The sequence below is a fragment of the Aedes albopictus genome, chromosome 3, assembly GCF_035046485.1.
Source record: "Aedes albopictus strain Foshan chromosome 3, AalbF5, whole genome shotgun sequence".
Taxonomy (NCBI): domain Eukaryota; kingdom Metazoa; phylum Arthropoda; class Insecta; order Diptera; family Culicidae; genus Aedes; species Aedes albopictus.
Window position 1 is genome coordinate 179,925,106 of NC_085138.1, and position 20,924 is coordinate 179,946,029.

The window sequence follows — 20,924 nt, forward strand, 5'->3', positions numbered from 1 at the left end:
CTAAAAAAGTAAGAAAAATGCATTTGGTTACTCAAATTGATGGACCCCCCGTTAGTTAGAGCCACAACAATTTTTACGGGCTCCTCTATTTTGGTCAAATGGTGGCTCACTCAAACCGATATAACTCGAAAGTTTCTCCAAAAACCACCTCAAAACGAATTGTTGTTGAAAAGAGGAAAGATAGAGTTACTATTCACAATAATAAAAAGTTGGGTTGGCCATATTGATTTTGGCCGCCATCTTGGATTTATACCAAATCATTTTTTTCACCGATTTTCAATTTTTTTTGCATCAATTGAAAGCTGAGACATTTATACATAACATATCAAAAAATTAGAGATGTCTTTTTCTTCTTTCAAAAGTTATCTGCCGTTTTGTAAATCATGCCACTTTTGAGCACCGGGCCCGGTGCCGGCCGTTTACATAAATGCAACGTTATTTCGCAGTGTTTACGAACACGAATTTAAATTCTGAGCCCACTAATAGAAAACTGAAGGTTTGAGCTTTTCAAAACACTATAAAAGTCATGAAAACAATGCCCGCATCATTGAGAAACATTCAAAAACGGAAACGAACCTCCAATTTGGCCAAATTTTGCGGCACGCGCCTTTGTGTATACATGCAGGCGTAATGTTAGATGCTGTTGCAAGTCGTTGCCGGTGCGCATGGAAATGAATGGCAAAAACGTGGCTTAATTTACAAAACTGTAAATAACTTTTGATAGGAAAAAAAGACATCTCCAATTTTTTAATATGTTATGTATACATGCATCAGCTTTCAATTGATGCAACAATTTTGAAAATCGGTGGTTGCCCTCATGGTGAAAAAAATGTTTTGGTATATAAATCCAAGATGGCGGCCAAAATCAATATGGCCGACCCAACTTTTTATTATTGTAAATAGTAACTCTATCTTTCCTCTTTTCAACAACAATTCGTTTTGAGGTGGTTTTGGAGAAACTTTCGAGTTACAATGGTTTGAATGAGCCACCATTTGACCAAAATCGAGGGGTCTGCAAAAATTGTTGTGGCTCTAACTAACGCGGGGTCCATCAATTTGAGTAACCAAATGCATTTTTCTTACTTTTTTAACTAGGGCTTTCAGAAAATCGGTACCTTAAACATTTTTGAAGACAAGGTGTAAATAGTGGGCCGGTCTCAGCGAGACTAACCCATATCTGGTACAGGGTTCCTATCATTGGCACACGCTATAATAAATACTTAAAGTAGTTTTGGCTCCGTTTCTAAATTTTTCCTGTAAAGTATGGAAACTTAGCTATCTTTTAACATATTGATGACATTAGTTGGTCTTCTTGTTATTTTTGTACAAATAGTTTTCCTTAGGTAGTGCCATAATTGGTACACGCTCCCTAGTTTACAGCATTTTTAAACTCGGTAAGCTGATGATCATTTTAAGGGCAGAATCATGCCCTGAGTTCGAAAACGTGAAAAAATACAGTAAAGCGGAAGTTTTTTCGACTTTCCATACAAGGCTGTCGATTTAATATCGATTTTTGTTCAATTTTTAAGCAAAGTTGCTCCCTTCATACATTTCCGTAATCAATGCTCCGATTGAGCTGGACTAACGTCTAATGTTTCAAATGTACGTTGATAAATAATTTTGACTGCAACGCAAAATATTTGAATTTCAGTAAATTCCATATTTTTTAAAATTGTAGAGCTCGATTTTCAGGAAAAACTAAAAAACTATTTTACTTAAAGTTCTTTGAAAAATACGATCTTGATATCAGTACATACTTATGCATTAAAAATTTTGATCGTTGATAGAGGTTTTTTTTTTTGTAAACAAATAACACTATTAAGTGGTATGCTTTCAATTATTACTCGTTATCTTTCGTGGACGCATTGAAATCTATGTATTATAAATTTAAGGAATAATTCAAGCTGGGTAAAGGATAATTAAATGAACATTTATGGGCATAAACCTCGTTGAAAATTAAAAAAAAAATCGGCAGTTCCATGAAATCAATTGATTAAGGCTCAAGCATCCGTCACCATTTTTTCGGAAATTGATAATCAGTTTTTACGCTGTAAATCAAAACAATGACCATGAAAATGTATTTTTTGTATTCCTTTCTTCATGAGGAGTACAGTGAATACATTTTTGTTGTAAAACTTTAGTATTCATTGAAAAAAAAAATGCTTTCAAATGTTTAATGATGACGATGATTTCAATGATGAATTGTTCCACGTTAAACGAATGACTTTACTTTCAAATTATAAGTAATCCTCTACTAACCATGAACATTTTACCACAGATAACAGATGTTTATGCTAGTACAAATTTTTCGCAGAATCCTGTGTAAATGTTCAAAACGATATACGTTGGCTCATTACCGCCATCTACTCAACTGATTGCGACATTACATCTAACTTGAATGCAAGAATAGTTCAAAGTTCCACTTTCATTCAAGATCGAATACAATCTTGAATGTAAAATTGCATAGTGCATGCAATCTTGAAAGCGATCACTGACTATCGATCACTGCGCCATCTCTAAATGATTGCCACATGAGTTTCAGCTGCTCGTTACATACAAAATGGCTGTTGAGCATTTTTACACACATTGCCAATATAAGCATAAACGTCTGTTATCTGTGATTTTACTAAAGGAATGTAATTTTTAGTTCTTTTATTATTTTCTTCTATTATTTGCTTTACTTTAAAAAAAAAGCTGTAGGACATGCTTTTATTCATTTCAGTTGTTGTGAAGCTTTGTCCAATAAAGCACCCCATAATGGTATAAAGTAATGCATTTCCGTGTTGATTTTCGTTAAGTGATTCATCTTTTATGCTTGCTTTACAGTTCGATTATTTACTGTGCTACTGTATCAACATCCATTACCGACGTTACACATGTAAGCGGCACGCACTACCTTATCATCATCGAGCATGAAGGAACGAACATACATACATACATTGTACACATACACACGATAAACATTGCATCGCCATTACATCTATTATTTACACATTTACTTGTATAGGAACATTCAGAGACACACAGTTCTGGTGGCACAGAGGGAAATCAAGAAGACAGATTAAAACAAGTTGTTAGCTCGCGGCGGCGGCCGGCTTGGAGATAGCGGGGATGCTGTTATAGAGGAGACACTAGCTTGTTGTTTTCTTGTTGCAATCACAATCACCATATACACAGAGCGATAGATAGTGCGGTTTTGGCAGTAAAGACTTGAGTAAAGGGGGTGTGGAGTAATTGTCGACGATGGTAGTGGCTTTTAATGTTGTGCTTCCGTTTTTAGTAGGTAGTCGTAAGATGCGGTTTGTTTTAAAACAATTTGGGTACATTTCCTCGTACCTAGATGGCAGTGAATTTAATTGTTGCTTTTATGTGTGATTAGAGAGGAGTTTGCAGGGTGTTTTCATTTTGGAGTGTTTCGCTGCTAGAGGAGCTGGTTTTTTTTTTAACAGTTTGATGGTTTAGAGTTAGATTGCTGGCGTTTCGAGAGATACGGGGAAAAAGTTATTTTTATACAAAATAAGTAAAAATTGGAATATCAAAAAGGAATGATCGACAGTTAGGATTAATGGGATGACGATAGTGGTGAACAGAGACGTGGATGTGAATGGTTGTTACGGCAATAGTCGTGGTTTTCTGTAATAGTGTTGACTGTATCCTGGGAATGCTTGGGAATGTGTAGAAAAGCGACAAAGATGGAAGAAATGAACTATGAACAACGAAAGTTCCAAGCTGGGACATTACGATTTAGTGAAATAGAGTTGATCTAGTATAGTTCTTTGTTTAGTCGAACAGATAGCTCCAGCATAATGATATCAGTTTTTTGATTTTATGTTTCAAGGATTGTTATGTTTTGGATTATCTGTGCAACTAAGACGAAGCTTTTATGACAGTCTGAAGAGTTGTGTAATTCAAATGTATCGACAAAAATCAAGAACCTACATAAATATATTTGGATTGAACTGCATGGCTTTGACACAAATGGAATGGCTGGGTTGTAAAATATTGAAGAATTTATTTCTAATGTTTTTCATGAATGTCAGCTAGTCAAAGTAACATCAACAAAACATTAATGAAACGAATGTATGTTACCCTATGTTGTGCAACAACTGAATCATGTGATGCTTAATCGGTTGTTGATAACGTACTGTATAATCCAACCAATATTCAATAGTATGATTCCGGTTTGATGAAATGTATAAACTATAGGCCGTCGGCGTAAACTGGCATACCTAGTCAATGAGGCATGACGAATACAACTTGAGATCATAATACTAAGAGACGTTTTTGGCCGAACTTTGAAGAATATTTACATATTCGATATTCCTATCAGGTGAACAAGCTCCAAGTCATCGTGTAATTGGCTTTCTGTTCAACGCTCACAGGCTATATGCCTCATTATGATCCCATGTTACGGGCTACCAATATGCCAAACAAGGTGAACTGTTACAATCAGCTGAATGCTATTGTGGATGTCTTCTGATATCTGATACCTAATGCGCAGATTTGGTACATTGCACAATGGTCGGAAAAAGATAAAGTTCGGCCAAAACTCTTTTTATGTGTTTAACCGAAGTTATAGGTTGTCTAGATATGTTATATAGTATTTTTAGTGTTTCAAAAGGGGTATTCAAAAATTACGTAACTTCAATAATTTAAAAATCTGTATAAGTCAGTAAACTCCACATTTTTTGTGTTTTTTTGTTAGAATATCAATTTGAATTGAATTGAATGATCAACTTTCGATCACATCTAATCAAGTTTGTTCAAAACGTGTAAGAAATGTGGAAAGATAAATTTTATTTCAGTCAAAAATGGAAAAAATACGTAAAATATATGAAAAAACATAAATTTTTTAAACAGCTCTAATTTGAAAACCAGCAAATTTCTGCAAAATATTTAAACGGTTTTATGCAGCCCTAGGCATGATTTTTAAGATGTACTATTCGAAATTGCGACGACACGTGACGACACGAACCGTTTTTCAACTTAAAAATTACTAAAATTTCTAAGGTATAATATATGAAAATTTGAAATGTTTTGTCACATATTAATTTTGCACCATACATGCATTCGAACTGTTAAACAACAAGCTTTCATATGCTGGATAACATAAAACACATATTACATTCTCAAAATATTAATATTTTACTTTTTTCGAGTGGTTCATTTTTCAAATTTGTGACATAGGCCACTTTGGCAGTGAAAATGTCGTTGAAATATAAAAGCCGGCATGCTTTAAATTAAGAATCATAAAACTACAATACATTAACTTTGTTATAAGATAAAATAAAGTTTAAAAATATCAAATTCGTTTTTTGGTAGTTTTGGCCGCTCCTTTCTATGGAGCCCGACCAATGTGCATTGGTGGATTGGTGGAGTTCCTAGTCAAGCGTCCCGTATGCTCTTGACCTCAAAAATAACTTTACCGATAACACTTTCAACTCATAAATAACTTTCAAAGACACAAGTAATTAGGACCTTGAGCAGGCAGGGCAACGACTGAGTACTGCTTCATTCAGATCCCATTGAGATCATTAGCCTCTGCCTAGCAACTCCTATTCCTACCTCCCCGTGCTATCGGATGGGGTGTAAGTAGATCTGTGCGCCGCCACCGACACTTTTTGTCCCACGCCGACGCCAACCGAGGTATCTTTCAAGGATTGCTCAAGAAATTCCTTCGGTGATCTCTCCAGGAGTTCGTTCAATAACTCCAGAAGCCACTTCAAAGATTCTTTCAGGAAGATTCTAAATGCCTCCTGGTGATCCATCTAGAATTCCGTTTCTTCAGGAATTCCTGCAGGAGGTCTTTAGCAATTAGTCAAGGAGTTCCTGCGTGAATTCCTTCTGAGCTTCCTTTAGAAATTTCTAGAGGAGTCCATACAGATATTATTCCGGGAGTTTCTTCAGAGATTCCTCCAGGAGGTTCAGGGATTCTTGTAGATTTTTCTTCAGAGATTCCTCCTGAATTTCTTCAGAGATTCCTAGAGAACATCCTTCAGAAATCGCTTCAGGAGTTCCTTTAGAGAATCTTATAGCAGGGCAGGATCCAAAGATACCTCCAATAGCATTTAGCATTTAGCATTTAGGATACCCCCAGATTCAGGGATGCCTATAAAAGAGATCTTCCTAAGATTCCTTCAAGATATCTTTAGGTGATTCCTCGAAAAGTTCTCCTACGGATTCTTCCAGAAGTTCTTCCAGGGATCGCTCTTGGGGTTCTTTCAGATTGTAGATTGATATAGAGATTTTTCCAAAAGGATTCACGGATGCCTTCAGGAATTACATAGGGGATTTCTGCAGAAGCTCATTCAGTTACTTCAGAGTGGCTTCAGGATATTCTTGAGGGATCTTTCAGGGAGTTTCCACAAGTATTCATCCAGGAATTCCTTCTGGAATTCCTCTAGGAAATATTTAGAGGATACCTCCTGCAAATCCTTCCCCCTACCCTACCTACTAAAGATTCTCTTTAGGAGATTCAGCTGAAAATCCTTCGAGGATTCCACCTGGAAACCCTTCGGAGATTCCTACCGGAATTGCTTCGGGATTTCCCCCTGGAACTCCTGCAGGGTTTTCCCTGCAATTTACTCGGAGTTTCCTCCAGGATTTTCTCCAGGGGTTGCCCTGGACTTCCTCCGAGGATTCCTCCTGGAATTCCTGCGGGTATTCCTTCGAGAAATCTTCTTGGAATTTTTTCGGAGATTCCTCCTAGAATTCCTTAAGGGATTTATCTTGGAATTCGACCGAGGATTCCTCCTGCAATTCCTTCATGATTTTTCCTAGATTATCTTTCGAAGTTTCCTCCTAGACTTCCTTCGAGGGTTCATCCTGATATTCCGCCGTAAATTCCTCCTGGAATTGCTTCACGGTTTCCTTCTGGAATTTCTTTGGTGATTCGTCTTAGAATGCCTTTGGAGATTCGTCCTGGCATTACTTTGGGGATTCTTCATGGAATTCCTGCATACCTCCTGGACTTTATTTAGGAATTCTTCAAGGAATTTTTTTTTGGGATTCCTTCTGGAATTCCTTCGGAGATTCCTCCTAGAATTCATTATGGAATTCCTTTGGAGATTTCTGCAGGATTTACTTCATGGATTCCTTCTGATATTCTTTTGGGGATTTCTCCAGATATTCAGTTGTACATTTCTCCTGAAATTCCTTCAGGGGTTTCCTCCTGGAAACTGATGATTCCTCTCAGAATTCCTTCGTAGATTCCTCCTAGATTTCCTTCAGGGATTTCTTTCGGAATCCCTTCAAGAGTCCTCCTGGAATTCCTTCAGAGATTTCTCTTGGACTTCTTATGGGCATTCCGCTTGGAATTCCTTTGGGAATCTTTCGTGTATTCCGCTTGAAAATCCTTCGGAAATTCCTCCCTGAATTCCTTCAGAGGTTCCCCCTAGGATCCCTTCAGGGATTACTCCTGTAATTTCTTCGGGGATTTATCCTGGAATTTAGTCAGATATTTCTTCTGTATTTTTCAGAGATTCCTCCTAGGCTCCTTTGGGAGGTGCCTCCTGGAATTTCTTTCGGGGATTGCCCCTGTAATTAATTCGAAGATTCCTCCTAGAATTCCTTCAGAGATTTCTCCTAGAATTTTTTCGAGATTTCCTTCTTGAATTTCTTCGGTGATTTCTCCAAGAAATTCTTCGAAAATTTCTCCCGGAATTCGGGGATTCTTCCTACAATTCCTTCGATGATTCTTTGTTGAATTTCTTCGGGGATTTCTTGTGGACTATCTATGGGGATTTCTCTCAAAATTCCTTCAGGGTGTCCTCTTGTAAAACCTTTGAGGATTCCGCTCGGAATTGCTTTGGATATTCCTCCCGGAATTCCTTCGCATATTCCTCCTAGAATTCCTTCGGATATTTCTTCCGGAATTCCTTCGGTGTTTTCCCCTGCACGGATTGACCCTGTTTTTTTCTTCGGAGATTCCTCCTAGACTTCCTTCGGAGATTTCTCCTGGAAGTTTTCCGAAAAGTTTTCGGCTGTGCCACTGGGCGTTGCATGCTAGTCCGTTGTCTAGTGTCGTGCTTCCTTCAAAGAGCGAGTAGCTCACTGGAAGCATTGAACGTGTCCGTGTCTTTTGATGATTCCTCTTCAAATTTCTTCGGAGATTGCTACTGGAATTTCTTCGAGATCCCTCACGGAATTTCCCCGGGGATTTCTCTTAGATTTCCTTCGGGGATGCTTCCTAAAATTTCTTCACGGATTCCTTCGAGGATTCCTTGTGGAATTCATTCGGCAATTCCTTCTAGAATTATCACTGCATTTCTTTTGATTATTTCTGCTGAAAATTCCGTGGGCGTTCCTGCTTGAATTTGCTTGGGATTCCTCCTGGATATTTTTCGTTTATTCCTCCCAGAAATCCTTAGACCGTTCGCAATGCTGTTTTATTTTGTATGGCGAGTTTTAAAATTTTTAAAACTCGCCATACAAAATAAAACAGCATTGCGAACGGCCTTAGGGGATTCCTTCTTGAATTCCTTTCTGAATTCCCGCTGATTCCTTCGGGGATTCTTCCTGGAATTCATTTGGGGATTACTGCTGTAAGTCCTTCGGGGAATTTACTGGGTTAATTTGAAATTCTTCGAAAATTTCAATCAGGGATTTCTTCAGAAATTTTTGCAGTGATCTCTTCAAGAGTGATTATTGAACCACAAGTTTTTTCTGGATTACATTCATCAGTTCGTGTAGAAGAGATCACTTTACAAGTTTCTTCACGGGTTCCTCCAAAAGTTTCTTTAAGGTTTCTCTTAGAATTCCTTCTGAAATTCCTCCCTGAAATCATTCGGAGATTCCTTAGTGTAAATAGTGCGGCTTCATTATCAATTTTGATAGCTTCTGAGAGTTCTTTGAAAACAAAACAAAAACTGTAGCAAAATCGATATTTTATTGCCTTGCATTTGCAATGAAGTAAGTTGCCATCGGCGTGACCCCGATGACGCCGCCGCCGAGTATAATATAGTCGGCGCACAGGTCTAGCTGTAAGCAACCTTAGGGAAGATCAGGTAGCCAACCCAGGTGGAAATTTCGGTCATACGCTAAGCTAACTACTTCAGCAAGCCTGACGCCTATCCACCAGGAGGAGCGACTTACAACAGCGACCAAACTGCGTTCGAAGCTTTCCGTCATCAACAAAGCAATGTACGTACCAATGACGGCCGCCTTGGTACGATCCAGGGCCACAGGGAACAGGAGATTATCTCTACTTTCTGCCATGTGTACAACTTTGTAACGTTCATGTCCGAGTACGTTATGCTCCCGTTGCGTGGCGCTAGCATCCCATCACTTTCATTGTCATGTTGTCATTTTTTTGTTACTTCGTTTTTGGCATTTGAGTGCTCGTGTCAGTTTGTGAGCTAGTATGGCAGCGTTGCTAAAACTCGCTCCATGCGGCTCCTCTATAGGACTGCTGAAGTACAGGTAAAGCAGCCTCTAGAGGAGCCGCAGGAACATGGAATACATGGAACAGGAACGATTGGTTCGATGAGAAGCGTAAAGTGATTACAAAGGAGAAGAACGCAGCGCGAGTGGTAATGCTGCAGCATAGGACTCGACCGAACAAGGAACGTTACAAACGAAAGCGGAAGCAGCAGTCCCAGCTCTTTCGGGAGAAACAACACCGCTTGGAAGAGGTGAAGTACGAGGGAATGGAATTTCCATGCCCTTCGGGGCTGTCCATAAACCACGTGGTCATTTTTTTGGGACTTTTCAACACCCCCCCCCCGCGTGGTCATTTGTCCATACAAAATTTTTTATGTTTCCATACAAAATGATCATTAGCCGAACCCCCCCCCCCCCTACGACCACGTGGTTTATGGACAGCCCCTTCTTAAGAATCACAAATGTTCTACCAGGAGATCAATGCGTTCCGTAACGTTTTCGTGCTACGAGTCAAAATTTGCCGGGATGAGAATGGGAACTTCTTGACGGACCAACGTGAGGCGATCGAAAGGTAGAAGCAGCATTTCGACGAACACCTGAATGGTACAGAGAACGCAGGCCCTGAGGATCAAGGCAGCGGAAGAAATGATTACGTCGGCACGGCGGATGATGGCCACCAACCAAATCCCTCACTGAGGGAAGTTAATGATACCAAACAACAGTTCATGGAGAATAAAGCAGCTGGTAAGAATGGTATTGCAGCTGAACTCATCAAGATAGGTCTAGAAAAGTTAGCCATACGTTTACACTTACAGAGGAGTAGCAGGAGGTGGTAATTTGTCCTATTTATATTAAGGAGACAAGTTATAGTATGAGAACTTCCAGGCGAATACCATTCTGAACTCCGCCTACAAAATATTAGCCCAGATCATCATCCCTTGTCTATCACCAATAACGAATGAGTACGTGGGAAACTGGCTTCGCCGTTGGCCGCTCGACAACTAACAATATCTTTATCGTACGGCAAATCCTTCACAAATGCTGTGAATATGAGATTCCCACACATCACCTGTTCACCTGTCCATCTATTTTAAGGCGGCATACGACAGCGTAGACCACGCAGAGCTATGAAAAACCATGGCCGATAACGACTTTTCCGGGAAGTTTACAAGATTGACAAAAACAACGATGGACGGTGTGCATTGGTGGTTCATCGAAGTTACGGGCCTTCGACCATCTTCTTCGGACCTATCTTCTGGTCGCCTTTTCACTATCTGGCGACTTGCAAAACGGTGTGCAAAACTGCGTATACATTTTGGACGAACACTCTATTTCATTCGAATCTTGACGGGGACTGCCATAGGATGACGGACTTTCATGTTTGCTGTTTAACATTATGTTAGAGTGTGTCATACGGAGACCCGGACGTTGCAACCGGGCATGATTTTCAACCGAACTAGTTAATTGGCAAATTGTTTGTTTCGTTGACGACATGGATGTCATATGCAGAATATTTAGAACGATGACAAAGCTGTACACCCACCTGAAACGTGGAACAACGCAGATCAGGCTGGTAGTGGATGCATAAAAAAACGATGTACATACTGGTAGGTGAACCTAGCGAGACATGGCAAGCCCTGGTGGCAATGGTTACGATAGACGGGGATATCTTCGAGGAACTCGTAAAATACGGAGACGCATCATCAGAGGAAGTTATGCCTACGATGGACTGCAGGAGATACATGGTCAAAAAGTTTCATCCCCACACCAAATGGACGCCAACGTACCCCATGGACCATGCACGTGAAGGATCTTCCATCACTCGAAGTTTTCAACATCCAGAACATTGTCAAAGCCTTAAGGATACGGTGGGCAGAGCATGCTGCAAGGATGTCGGCTAGCAATCCTGCAGAGATTGTGCTCGCAAAAAAAAAAATACGGATGGTACAATACAATGTGGACCACGTGGAGTTGATTGATTTGGCGAGTGCAGGGCGATCCCGAGGTGGGAGAGAAGCAGTTGCAAACTGTGCCACTGGGCGTTGCATGCTAGTCCGTTGTCTAGTGTCGTGCTTCCTTCAAAGAGCGAATAGCTCACTGGAAGTACTAAACGTGTCCGTGTCTTTTTAAAACTGAACGTAGTACTGTGAACTCAGTCTTATCTATTTAGAAAGGTTGAACGAAGTAAATGAAACGACCTTGAGAAATACAGTAATACAATTTACATTTCGAAGAATCCAAGATAGGGTCATGCTGTATAGAAAAGCATGTTCAAGGTTCATGTATTCGGAATAGTACATCATTTGAGGGTTCCTGCAAAACTTTTAGCTTAGCAGCGTAAAAGCAAATTGATGGTAGCCTAATGACATGACTTAATTCATCAACCTTTATGTTACTTATACAAACTTTAAAAAGGGATGTGAATTGATTGTTACCACAAAAATGTTGAATCTTCCTCATCATTTTAACTCAAGAGAACATCACTTGATAATCATACCGACTTAGTGATCCATCTTGTCCACCCATCAGTAAACCATTTAAGATAGCCTTCCGGCCATTTCTTTATTATTCAAAGTAGGAAAGTCTCGTCATCCGTTCCACGCTCGATTCGGATGAAATCAATCCAATAATGCACACAAACAACATCTCGAGATGGACGGTCAATCAATCATTCACTGCACGTCCTAAGTATATTAACTTGCAATATTTTCGCCAGCCATCAGTCAGTGTGGTGGTCCTCCAATCATTTTACTTTTCGAGGCCGGCCATTCAGATCAATCCAGTTCGAAACATAATGCGAGCATGATAATTTCCATCTCGATTCGGACAAGTAGTGTGTACAACAACAAGGCAGTACTCAAACGAATACACAAACACAAAGATAGTAAAGTCAGGCACAACATCAATCAGCATAGCAAATATTTACTTGGTATCATGGTTGGGTTGCTGTCCGCCGACTGGGAGTCGCGGGACTTGGTCCGCACTGTTACTGCTCGGGGATTGAGTCCGACCAGTTTGCCGATATCGATCAGCGCGTGGTCACCGGTTGGCGAGTCCACATCAGTCACTTTCTTGCCGTCCGCGTACACGGCGTATCCGGTAACGGGTCCGGACGAGGGAGGTCGCGTCACCGGCTGCCAGGTCACCAGCAGGGTGCCGTCTTGTGGTCCCGCTTCGACTTGGATTTCCTGTTCGAAGGGGAAGCGTTGGGTTAGTATGGTTACAGGAATATGAAGAATGCAGCGTTCCGTCAATCTTTGAAGCCTTTGATGCACCATGCGTCTCCATAATATTCATTACACCGCAAATCACGGAGAACGCTATTAGCATCTTAGGGGCTGTCCATAAACCACGTGGTCATGGGGGGGGGGGGGGGGGGTTCGGCCAATGACCATTTTGTATGGACAAATAAATTTTTTTGTATGGACCAATGACCACGCCGGGGGGGGGGGGGGTGGTTAAAAAGTCCCAAAAAAATGACCACGTGGTTTATGGACAGCCCCTTAGATAGAAGAATTACTGTTGTAAAAAACCAACCTGGGGCGGATCGGGTAATCCTTTGGCTAGCGTTCTGAAGTCGGTATACGCTCCAGGCGCTTCTTCCGGTGGAGGTCCTGCGGTAGGGGCTTGCGTTTGACCTGCCGCACGTAAGTGTTTCGCACGAACCGTCACTCGATACTGCGTACTAGGCGCCAGACCTGCAGAAGGAAACAAAATAAAACGTTAAAACTACAGTAAGGATTGCAGCCTAGACATCAACGAACCCGTTATCGTATGCCGGTAAACACCGGGCTTCACCGTCCGGACTTCAACGTTGTTCACGCATACCACGTGCTGATGATTGGAGTTTGCTGGCAGCCACGATATGACCGCACTGGAACAGGTTATGTTGGTGGCCCTTACTGCCGATGGTCCTAAGTGTGCGGTATCACGTCCGATGATCATTGTGCAGGCAGCATCGCGAGAGGTTCTACGATTATGTGTTACACTACGTACGCTTATTCTATGTGGCTGTTTTGGAGGAAAATGTTGATTAGAAAACCAAATTGCAAATTCCCCAAAAACCCTCGGAACTTACTCGATTGGAGTCTACGCCCTCTACCAGAGCTCGTGTGCGTTCGGTCGCCTTGACAGTCACTTTCAGTACGCCGTCAACGTACACGTGGTAGCTTTCGATCTGATTGCACCCCGGTGGATCCGGTGGCGTCCAGCCGATTAGGACGCTCTTGTTCAACTGACGCTCCAGGGTGAGATGTTTCGGTGCAGGAACTAACACGGAGAACATTAGGTCAGCATCGGCTACATTACATAGGATCAAGGACAAAGTGACATTTTGAAGCAAACCGCGCGATAGAAAAACAGATGAAACAGTGAACACGAAGGGAAACAGAAACGGGGATAGAGCAGCAGCAGCATCAGCAGCGCTTTCCGGGAGGCGGGTACGTCAATTATCCCAAGAGGAGTGGCACCTCCGGCAATGGTGATGACACCGATGACGATGGTTTAACTTATGTACAGGAAAGGGCATAGTTGTCGGTGATACAGATTAGACTGGCCCAGATTTTAAATAATTGAGAAAACTTATGGGAAACACTATGCTTTGTAATTAAAAATATTGAAATTTGAAATCCCGAAAGACTGATTGGAGAAATACTTCTTCAGCAGTTTCTTAAACTAATATCGTGTTATTCTTTTGGTACCGTAAACCGGGGTCAAATTGATCTCCGGGTTGAAATTTATCAGACGTTTTTCTGATAGATAAAGCATGCTTGGAATAGATTCCTTCCAAATATCGTTTAGTATCAGATTCGAGCAGCACTATACTTGAAAGGAAACTATTCTAAGAATGATTTATCTAACAGAAAAGCGTCTGATCAATTTCGACCCGGAGATCAATTTGACCCCGGTTTACGGTACGTGTTTCTGCTTGATTTAAAACTGCATTGCGCTCGAGCACGTTTTTTAGTATGTTGATTTTTTTTTACAACGGAGTGCGTTCTAAAGGGGTTAATCTAAATACAGTCAACCATGCCACAAAATTTTAACTTATTGGACGCAGTGGCTTAATTTCCCCAACAGGGGAGGAAAAAAGTCAATAAAAGATAGAACAATTTAAAATCGCCATTTCTATAAAACAGCTTTTTTTTTTGAAAAAAAAAAGTTGGAGCTTTTTCCACAAAACGTGTGACCAGTACTTGCTGATTGTAATGTAGCTAATAGTAGTGTTCTACAGCGGAAATCGGAACCAGTCTAAAACAGATTATAACGGTGGGAAGCAGAACATCAGCTATCCGGAAGCCGATTGAGAGGGAGGAATGTTTGTTTTACTGTGGGCGTCAATATGAATTACTGAATGGATCTGCTATTAATTATTGCCTTTTAGTTCACACTGTTTCACTTCATAACTCTACTATACCATTTTTCTGGTGCATGGTTATTGAATATGGTTGTGTTGATAATAATTAGATGAGAAATTTGGAAGAACTTTCAACTTTTTCAATTATTATAAAATCGAATCGAAGCTAGAATAGTGAGCACTGAGAAAAAAACATGTGGGGAAATCTAGTAAGCTTTAAATCATTTCATATTAATAATATTATAAAACGTATATTACAGCTAATTGAACGTGACAAATTGAGCATGAGCTTGACTAAAAAAATCTATAGTTTCTACTCGAGCCAGATCTTCTTAATTCTACAGAGCATTGGTTCGCTTGGGGTTTGAGACTGATTAGCCATTAACTTCCCCTTCTCCGTTCGTGGATTTTGTTAGATACGGTGTTTGGTAAAGTTAGGCTTAATTTTTAATATGCGCAATCTAAGAGCTACCAGTAAAATGAAAGCATCGGTCATGTCATTACGAATGAACGATAGTTCGACAAACATTGTTGCCCCATCTCGTTTAGGGAAGGAATATTAGTTGGAAAAGTAATGTGTGGATTTGGGAGTCATAGGGTATGTACATTGATTACAAAGCGTTTTTTTTTTAAATTTCTATGTAAGAACCAGCAGGCCTGTATGAAGATAATATTAACTTTTTTTTTCTCAATTAGACCAGATAGCTATAGTGCCGGTAGCGGTTGTTTCAATTGACTAAGACGAACACGGACCACCTGTTCCGGTGGTAAGATTCCACTAACAGGTGAGTCCAAATTCATGGTACGATGCGGCTATATTCTCGGTGCCTAGGAATAACTTCTAGGGGGTGGTTCTGACAGTAACCAAACGGATAATGATGTCTGTAGAGTATCAGGGTGTATCTGGCCATCTCCCCAAATATTGCATGAGTCTCAGTAAAATCGATTACCGAAGCTACCGAATTAGTTCTGGTGTTCTAGTTTAATCAAAAATGTACCGAACAAGCAATTCAGAATTGAGTGTGCAAATTAGACCATACTTCAAACGTTTGTTTTATAAGCAGATGGTCATGGGTTCGATTCTAGCCCCGGCACTTTCGTTAGTTGTTCTTTCCCATGTATATAGGATTTTCTGGTATTGCTTCATTTTGAAGCCGAAAACTCCATCAAAAAGCAACTATTTTGAGCCGGCTGCTCGAGCCCGTTTGAAGTCGATCATCAATTTTAACTTCTTTTCTCGATCAGCCTAGATAGCTGTGTAGTGCCGGTAGCAATTGTCACAACTGACTAATAATAACACTACGGACCGCCTGTTCCGGTGGTAAGAGTCCACCAACAGGTGACCCATGGTGAATTCATGGTGTGATGCGGCTTTATGCTTACCGTGCCAAGGAATGAGTGGCTAGGGGGGTGTGATAAAAACCTAACCGCTAACGGAGCCTGTGGAGTACCAGGGCGCCCTCCACAGTATACTGCTCTTACTGCGCTAACCGGGACAATGGTGCGGTGGACCTTGTGTTCCTCCGAGACAATCAGCCGCCCTTCTTTAGTCTTCCTTGAGGCTAAATAAGGGCGGGATTGTGATGATGACTATTGCCAAGCCCCAGATGCATTTTTACCTTTCTAGTACACTAAGAGTACTTGAAAGGCTATATGTTCATTTAAAAAACGATTTTTCGAAAAAAAAAAAAGCTCGGAGGATCAAGTCGCATATACCAATCAACTCAGTTCAACCAATTAAGATGATGTCTGTATGTGTGTATGTATGTATGCCTGTGCGCAAAATAAGTTCGCTCATTTTTAAGGCACTTCCCATAGGCCGATTTTACGAATTGTAGCTCGAATCGAACCAGGCTTTTACCGCATTGTTTACTATTGAAAATGGTCCGTATCGGTCAAGGCGTTCCGGAGTTATGGCCATTTCAGTGATCCGGACCAGTACCGTTAGAACTGGCCGTATATAAAACTGAACCAAGCCCCATCATGGGACACATCAAACTACGGCAATTTTTGTAGCCTTTATCATGGTTGACGAGTTTTGTGCGGAAATCAACAGAAATTACACGATGTGAGCCCAAAATTCATGATGACTCAAAATTCACGATGGAGGCTAGAAGTTCAAGATGGTGTCTGTTTGATGGAGTTTGTGCTCTAAATCCATGCAATATGGGTATATCTGGTATGAGGAAGATGTCCGGAGTCCAAAAATGATGACCAGAATATCTAAAATGGCAACCTAAAATCCAAAATTGGAGATGGCGGCTTGGTAATGGTGTTTTAGGCTCTAAAACCATGTAATATGAGTATATTTGGTATGGAAAAGAAGTATGGACTTCAAAAATGGCAACCAGAATATCCAAGATGGCGGTCCAAAATCCAAGATGGCGACTCCAAAATCAAGATGGCAGCTGTTTAATGGTTTTTTAGACTCCAAAACCAAGCAATAAGGGTATATTTGGTATGGGAAGAATACCGGACTTCAAAAATGGCGACGAGAATGCGCAAAATGATGGACAAAAATCTTAGATGGCGGCTCAAAATTCAAGATGGCGGTTGTTCAATTATTATTATTAGCTTTATAAGGGAGATTTTCAGCCCGAGGCTGGTTCATCCAAAATTGTTCAATTGAGTTTTAGCCCGTAAAACAACGCAATATGGATATATTTGTTATGGGGAAGAAGTCCGGACTCCAAAAATGGCGACCAGAATATACAAGATGGGATTGCCGGGGCCCGTGGCGCAGTGGTCACACGTTCGCTTCATAAGCGGATGGTCATGGGTCTCAGCCCCGGCACTTGCAATTTTTCGTCAGTTGCTCTTCCCCCAAGAGCAGCTGACACCTCACCCTCTTCTGAGCATACCTATAGCTCTAAGCACCTGTCCATAAACTACGTAGCGTCCTCCTTAGCGTGGGACGAGGGGGATCTGGCCAAGGTGCCATAATCGAAAGCCAGATAAACGATACGATTTCTGGTTCTCATATTATTTGAGTTGTTGAAATGTTGTTGTTGTTGTTGTTTTTTCGAAGACATGAGAAAGGCGCCATCACCGCTAGGTGGATTAATTTGGGGTTTTATAAAAACCATTTTTATCACATTTTTTTTAAACGTCGTACTTCTATCGAGCAGGGATGGATTTAAATGTACCAAAGTTTGTTATCAACATAAAGACCTAAATAAAACGGGAAACACCAATATTTGCAGGTTTTGCCTCTGGGTTGTGTGTGATACCAACGATTTGATGTCTGAAATGTAAGATGGACAGACTTTATGAAAATAACAATCGTAGTCTAGAAACTATGTATAGTTTCCAAATGAACCATAAACAAAATATTTGATATTGTCTTATGCTCACCATCAAGCAGTAGCAGTAGCAACATATTGAGCAAAATGCGAAATATTGCAACATCAACATTATTGACGAAGTTTTCTATTCCAGGTCATGTTTTCTCTGTCTTGTGGCAAGCTGAAACTTGAAGAATATAGGGTTGGAGGAGTTAAAGCAAGAATGGTAAAAGGGGGAGATTGGAATCCTATTCTTTACATTGTTTTTTTTTCTTGGCGTAACGTCTCCACTGGGACAAAACCTCCCAAGTAACAATCAGCATGCCTTGAAGGTTTATTCATGTTTTATTCTGGTTTTATACAAGCATGTGAAAAAGCTAGTTGTTCTAATTTAATTATATGTGGTAGTTTTTTACTTTGCACCTTTGGCGTTCCATAAAACTATTATATAACATCTGCTATAAACATCTTCAGTTAAAGACTTGCAAGTAGTCGTGAATTGGTTTTATCACTTATTATATACTATTTCAATAAAACTTGCATTTGCGGTTGTTGTCGGAGAGATGTTTTTTTGTAAACAAATACACAAAACTGTGAGGCAATGCATGAAACCAACAAAAGATGTCGTGGCCGTAACATAGACCAAAAAAATGCTGTGATAAAACCGCTAGTTCTATCATAAGCTCTGTTGAGCTGAGAACACACTAAACGATTCAACACGTTTCCGTCATGATTATTTTCAGAAAAATTACATAATGTCTTTGAAACTCCGCTATGTTGAAAAACCCTTTTATGCACCCAATTCCACCGAGTAAATTAAATGCATTTAACTTCCAATTAATGCACAATTTGTGTGGCGCTATTATTTTTTGTCATTATCACAGTCACATTCACCACAAATTACCCGTGGCATGTCTCCTAACACGTATTAAACATGAAAATAAATCTGAATTCCAGATCGACATCTTTCCAATTGTGCTATACAAAAAACCAATCATAACTTATTCTGACGATCAAACATAGTGAAAAATAAACAAACTCGAAATCCTAAGACGGTTTGCATACGAAGTCCTGTAGATCTCAATAAGGCTGGGCCAACTAGCCAGAACGTGGGCTTATGGAGGCCGAGAGCACTTCCAAGTCGGCATCAATGGTTTTATGTTTAGGGTTTTTGAATCGCTAAAAAACTTCGATAAAATTAAAATTGTTACTTGGGCTGCTACTCAGCTATTCCATGAGCATTTGCACAGTTTTTAACTGAGAGCTTCCTCTGCCAATGATCATTTTGCATGTATATATCGTTCGGCAGACACGAAGATATTTACTCTATGCCAAATGATGCCAACGACCGGGAATCAAATCCTTAGTATGGTCTTGCTGGGTCATCGGAACCGTTCTCTCAGATCAAAACTTTTTTGGTTCCGTTTCGGGTCCTGAGTATCTGTGCAAAATTTGAGCACGATCGGTTGCGTCTACACTTTGCGCATTGCAGTTGAAATTTGTATGGGAAAACATACTTTTTTGCATTTTTGTCATAAGTTGAAAAAGTTTGTCTGAAACTTTTTAACCGATATTGTAAAATGGTAGCCTAGGATGTTCTGAAAAACTTTGTTGATGACCGCAAAGCGATCCGATACTTGTGATATAGGCTCAGTGTACCAGTTATGGCTATAGTACCTCAAATTCGCCATAGTTGATTTTCAACTTTTAACGATGCAAATCATCAAGAAAAAATATGTGAACAATAGATCACGTTCATAAAAGATGATTGCAATCATTCAAATTTCACATTTTGCTCAAATTATGATAGAAATAAATCATTTTCCTTAAAATTTCTGCTTCCTTGCACCCTATTTCGCCATAGTGTACCAGTTATGGCAAATCCCATAAGGAATGCATGTAAATAGTGCGAAGTGGAACCGAAATTAAAAAGTATGTCCATAACTGGTACAGGGTTCCTATCATTGGCACAGGTCGTAATAAATAGTAAAAGTGGGTTTGACTCAGATTTTATATTTTTCCTGTAAAGTATGAAAACAAATCTATCATTTGACATATCGACGACATTCGTCGGTCTTCTTCTTATTTTTGTAGAAGTAGTTTTCCTTGGGTAGTGCGATAACTGGTACAGGCACCCTAGTTAAAACCCACGAATCCCATGCATGTCTTTAGGTTTTAACATGTAAAGGAATAACAATAGCAACAAAATCATGTTGTTTCACCAAGCAATGCCGACGCTATAACTTTTTTCATAAGCATCAGATCACTTCGCGATCTTCGACAAAGTTTTTCAGGACACCCTAGGCTATGTTTTTACTTTATCGGTTACATGATTTTAGAAAAATTCGAGCTTCTCATGAGAGAAATGCAAAAGTGAGTTTTCCATGTAAAATCCCATACAAACTTCAAACGCAATGCGCAAAACGTAGACAAAACAGATCGTGCCCAAATTTTGCACACTTATTTTTTTTTTCTGAAATGGGATCAAAAAAGCTTTGATCTGATGGGATACCATTGAAATTTTCATTTTTCCATGTAAACGATGACCCACTACTTACTTCTTAACAGCTGCGGTGATAGAGGACCTCATAGGTTTACTTCACAGTAATTATTTGGAAATTTAAACTTATGTGTTGTTAGAAGGTTTGATATCTTCCTCGTACCATCTCAAAAATGTATATTACTGAAGAATTTTGAAAATGCACTTTAAACGATATGTAGAGTTCATTTTAATTGCACTATTAACTGCTGGATTTTTTTTATTTTATTGTATTTAACAATTGCATATTTAAAAAAAGTCATAAAAATATTGAAGAAAACTAGCAAGAATCTAACATTAAAACAGTTTTATGCTACATGTTCTGCTATTCTCCCTTGCCCTAAAGGATTTAATGTGAAACTCA

General features: G+C 39.9%; 1 protein-coding gene across 20 annotated transcripts in view; it reads right to left on the reverse strand.

Moving 5' to 3' along the window:
* Positions 1 to 20,924, reverse strand: part of LOC109415058 (RIMS-binding protein 2) — a 248,204-nt gene that overhangs the window by 72,663 nt on the left and 154,617 nt on the right. For all 20 annotated transcript variants that reach the window (XM_062855737.1, XM_062855735.1, XM_062855730.1 and 17 more), the window contains 4 exons: positions 13,460 to 13,650; positions 13,146 to 13,392; positions 12,919 to 13,079; positions 12,308 to 12,569 (listed from right to left, as the gene is read on the reverse strand). In XM_062855737.1, coding sequence (XP_062711721.1) covers positions 12,308 to 12,569; positions 12,919 to 13,079; positions 13,146 to 13,392; positions 13,460 to 13,650 — 861 coding nt within the window. The remainder of the gene's footprint in view (positions 1 to 12,307; positions 12,570 to 12,918; positions 13,080 to 13,145; positions 13,393 to 13,459; positions 13,651 to 20,924) is intronic.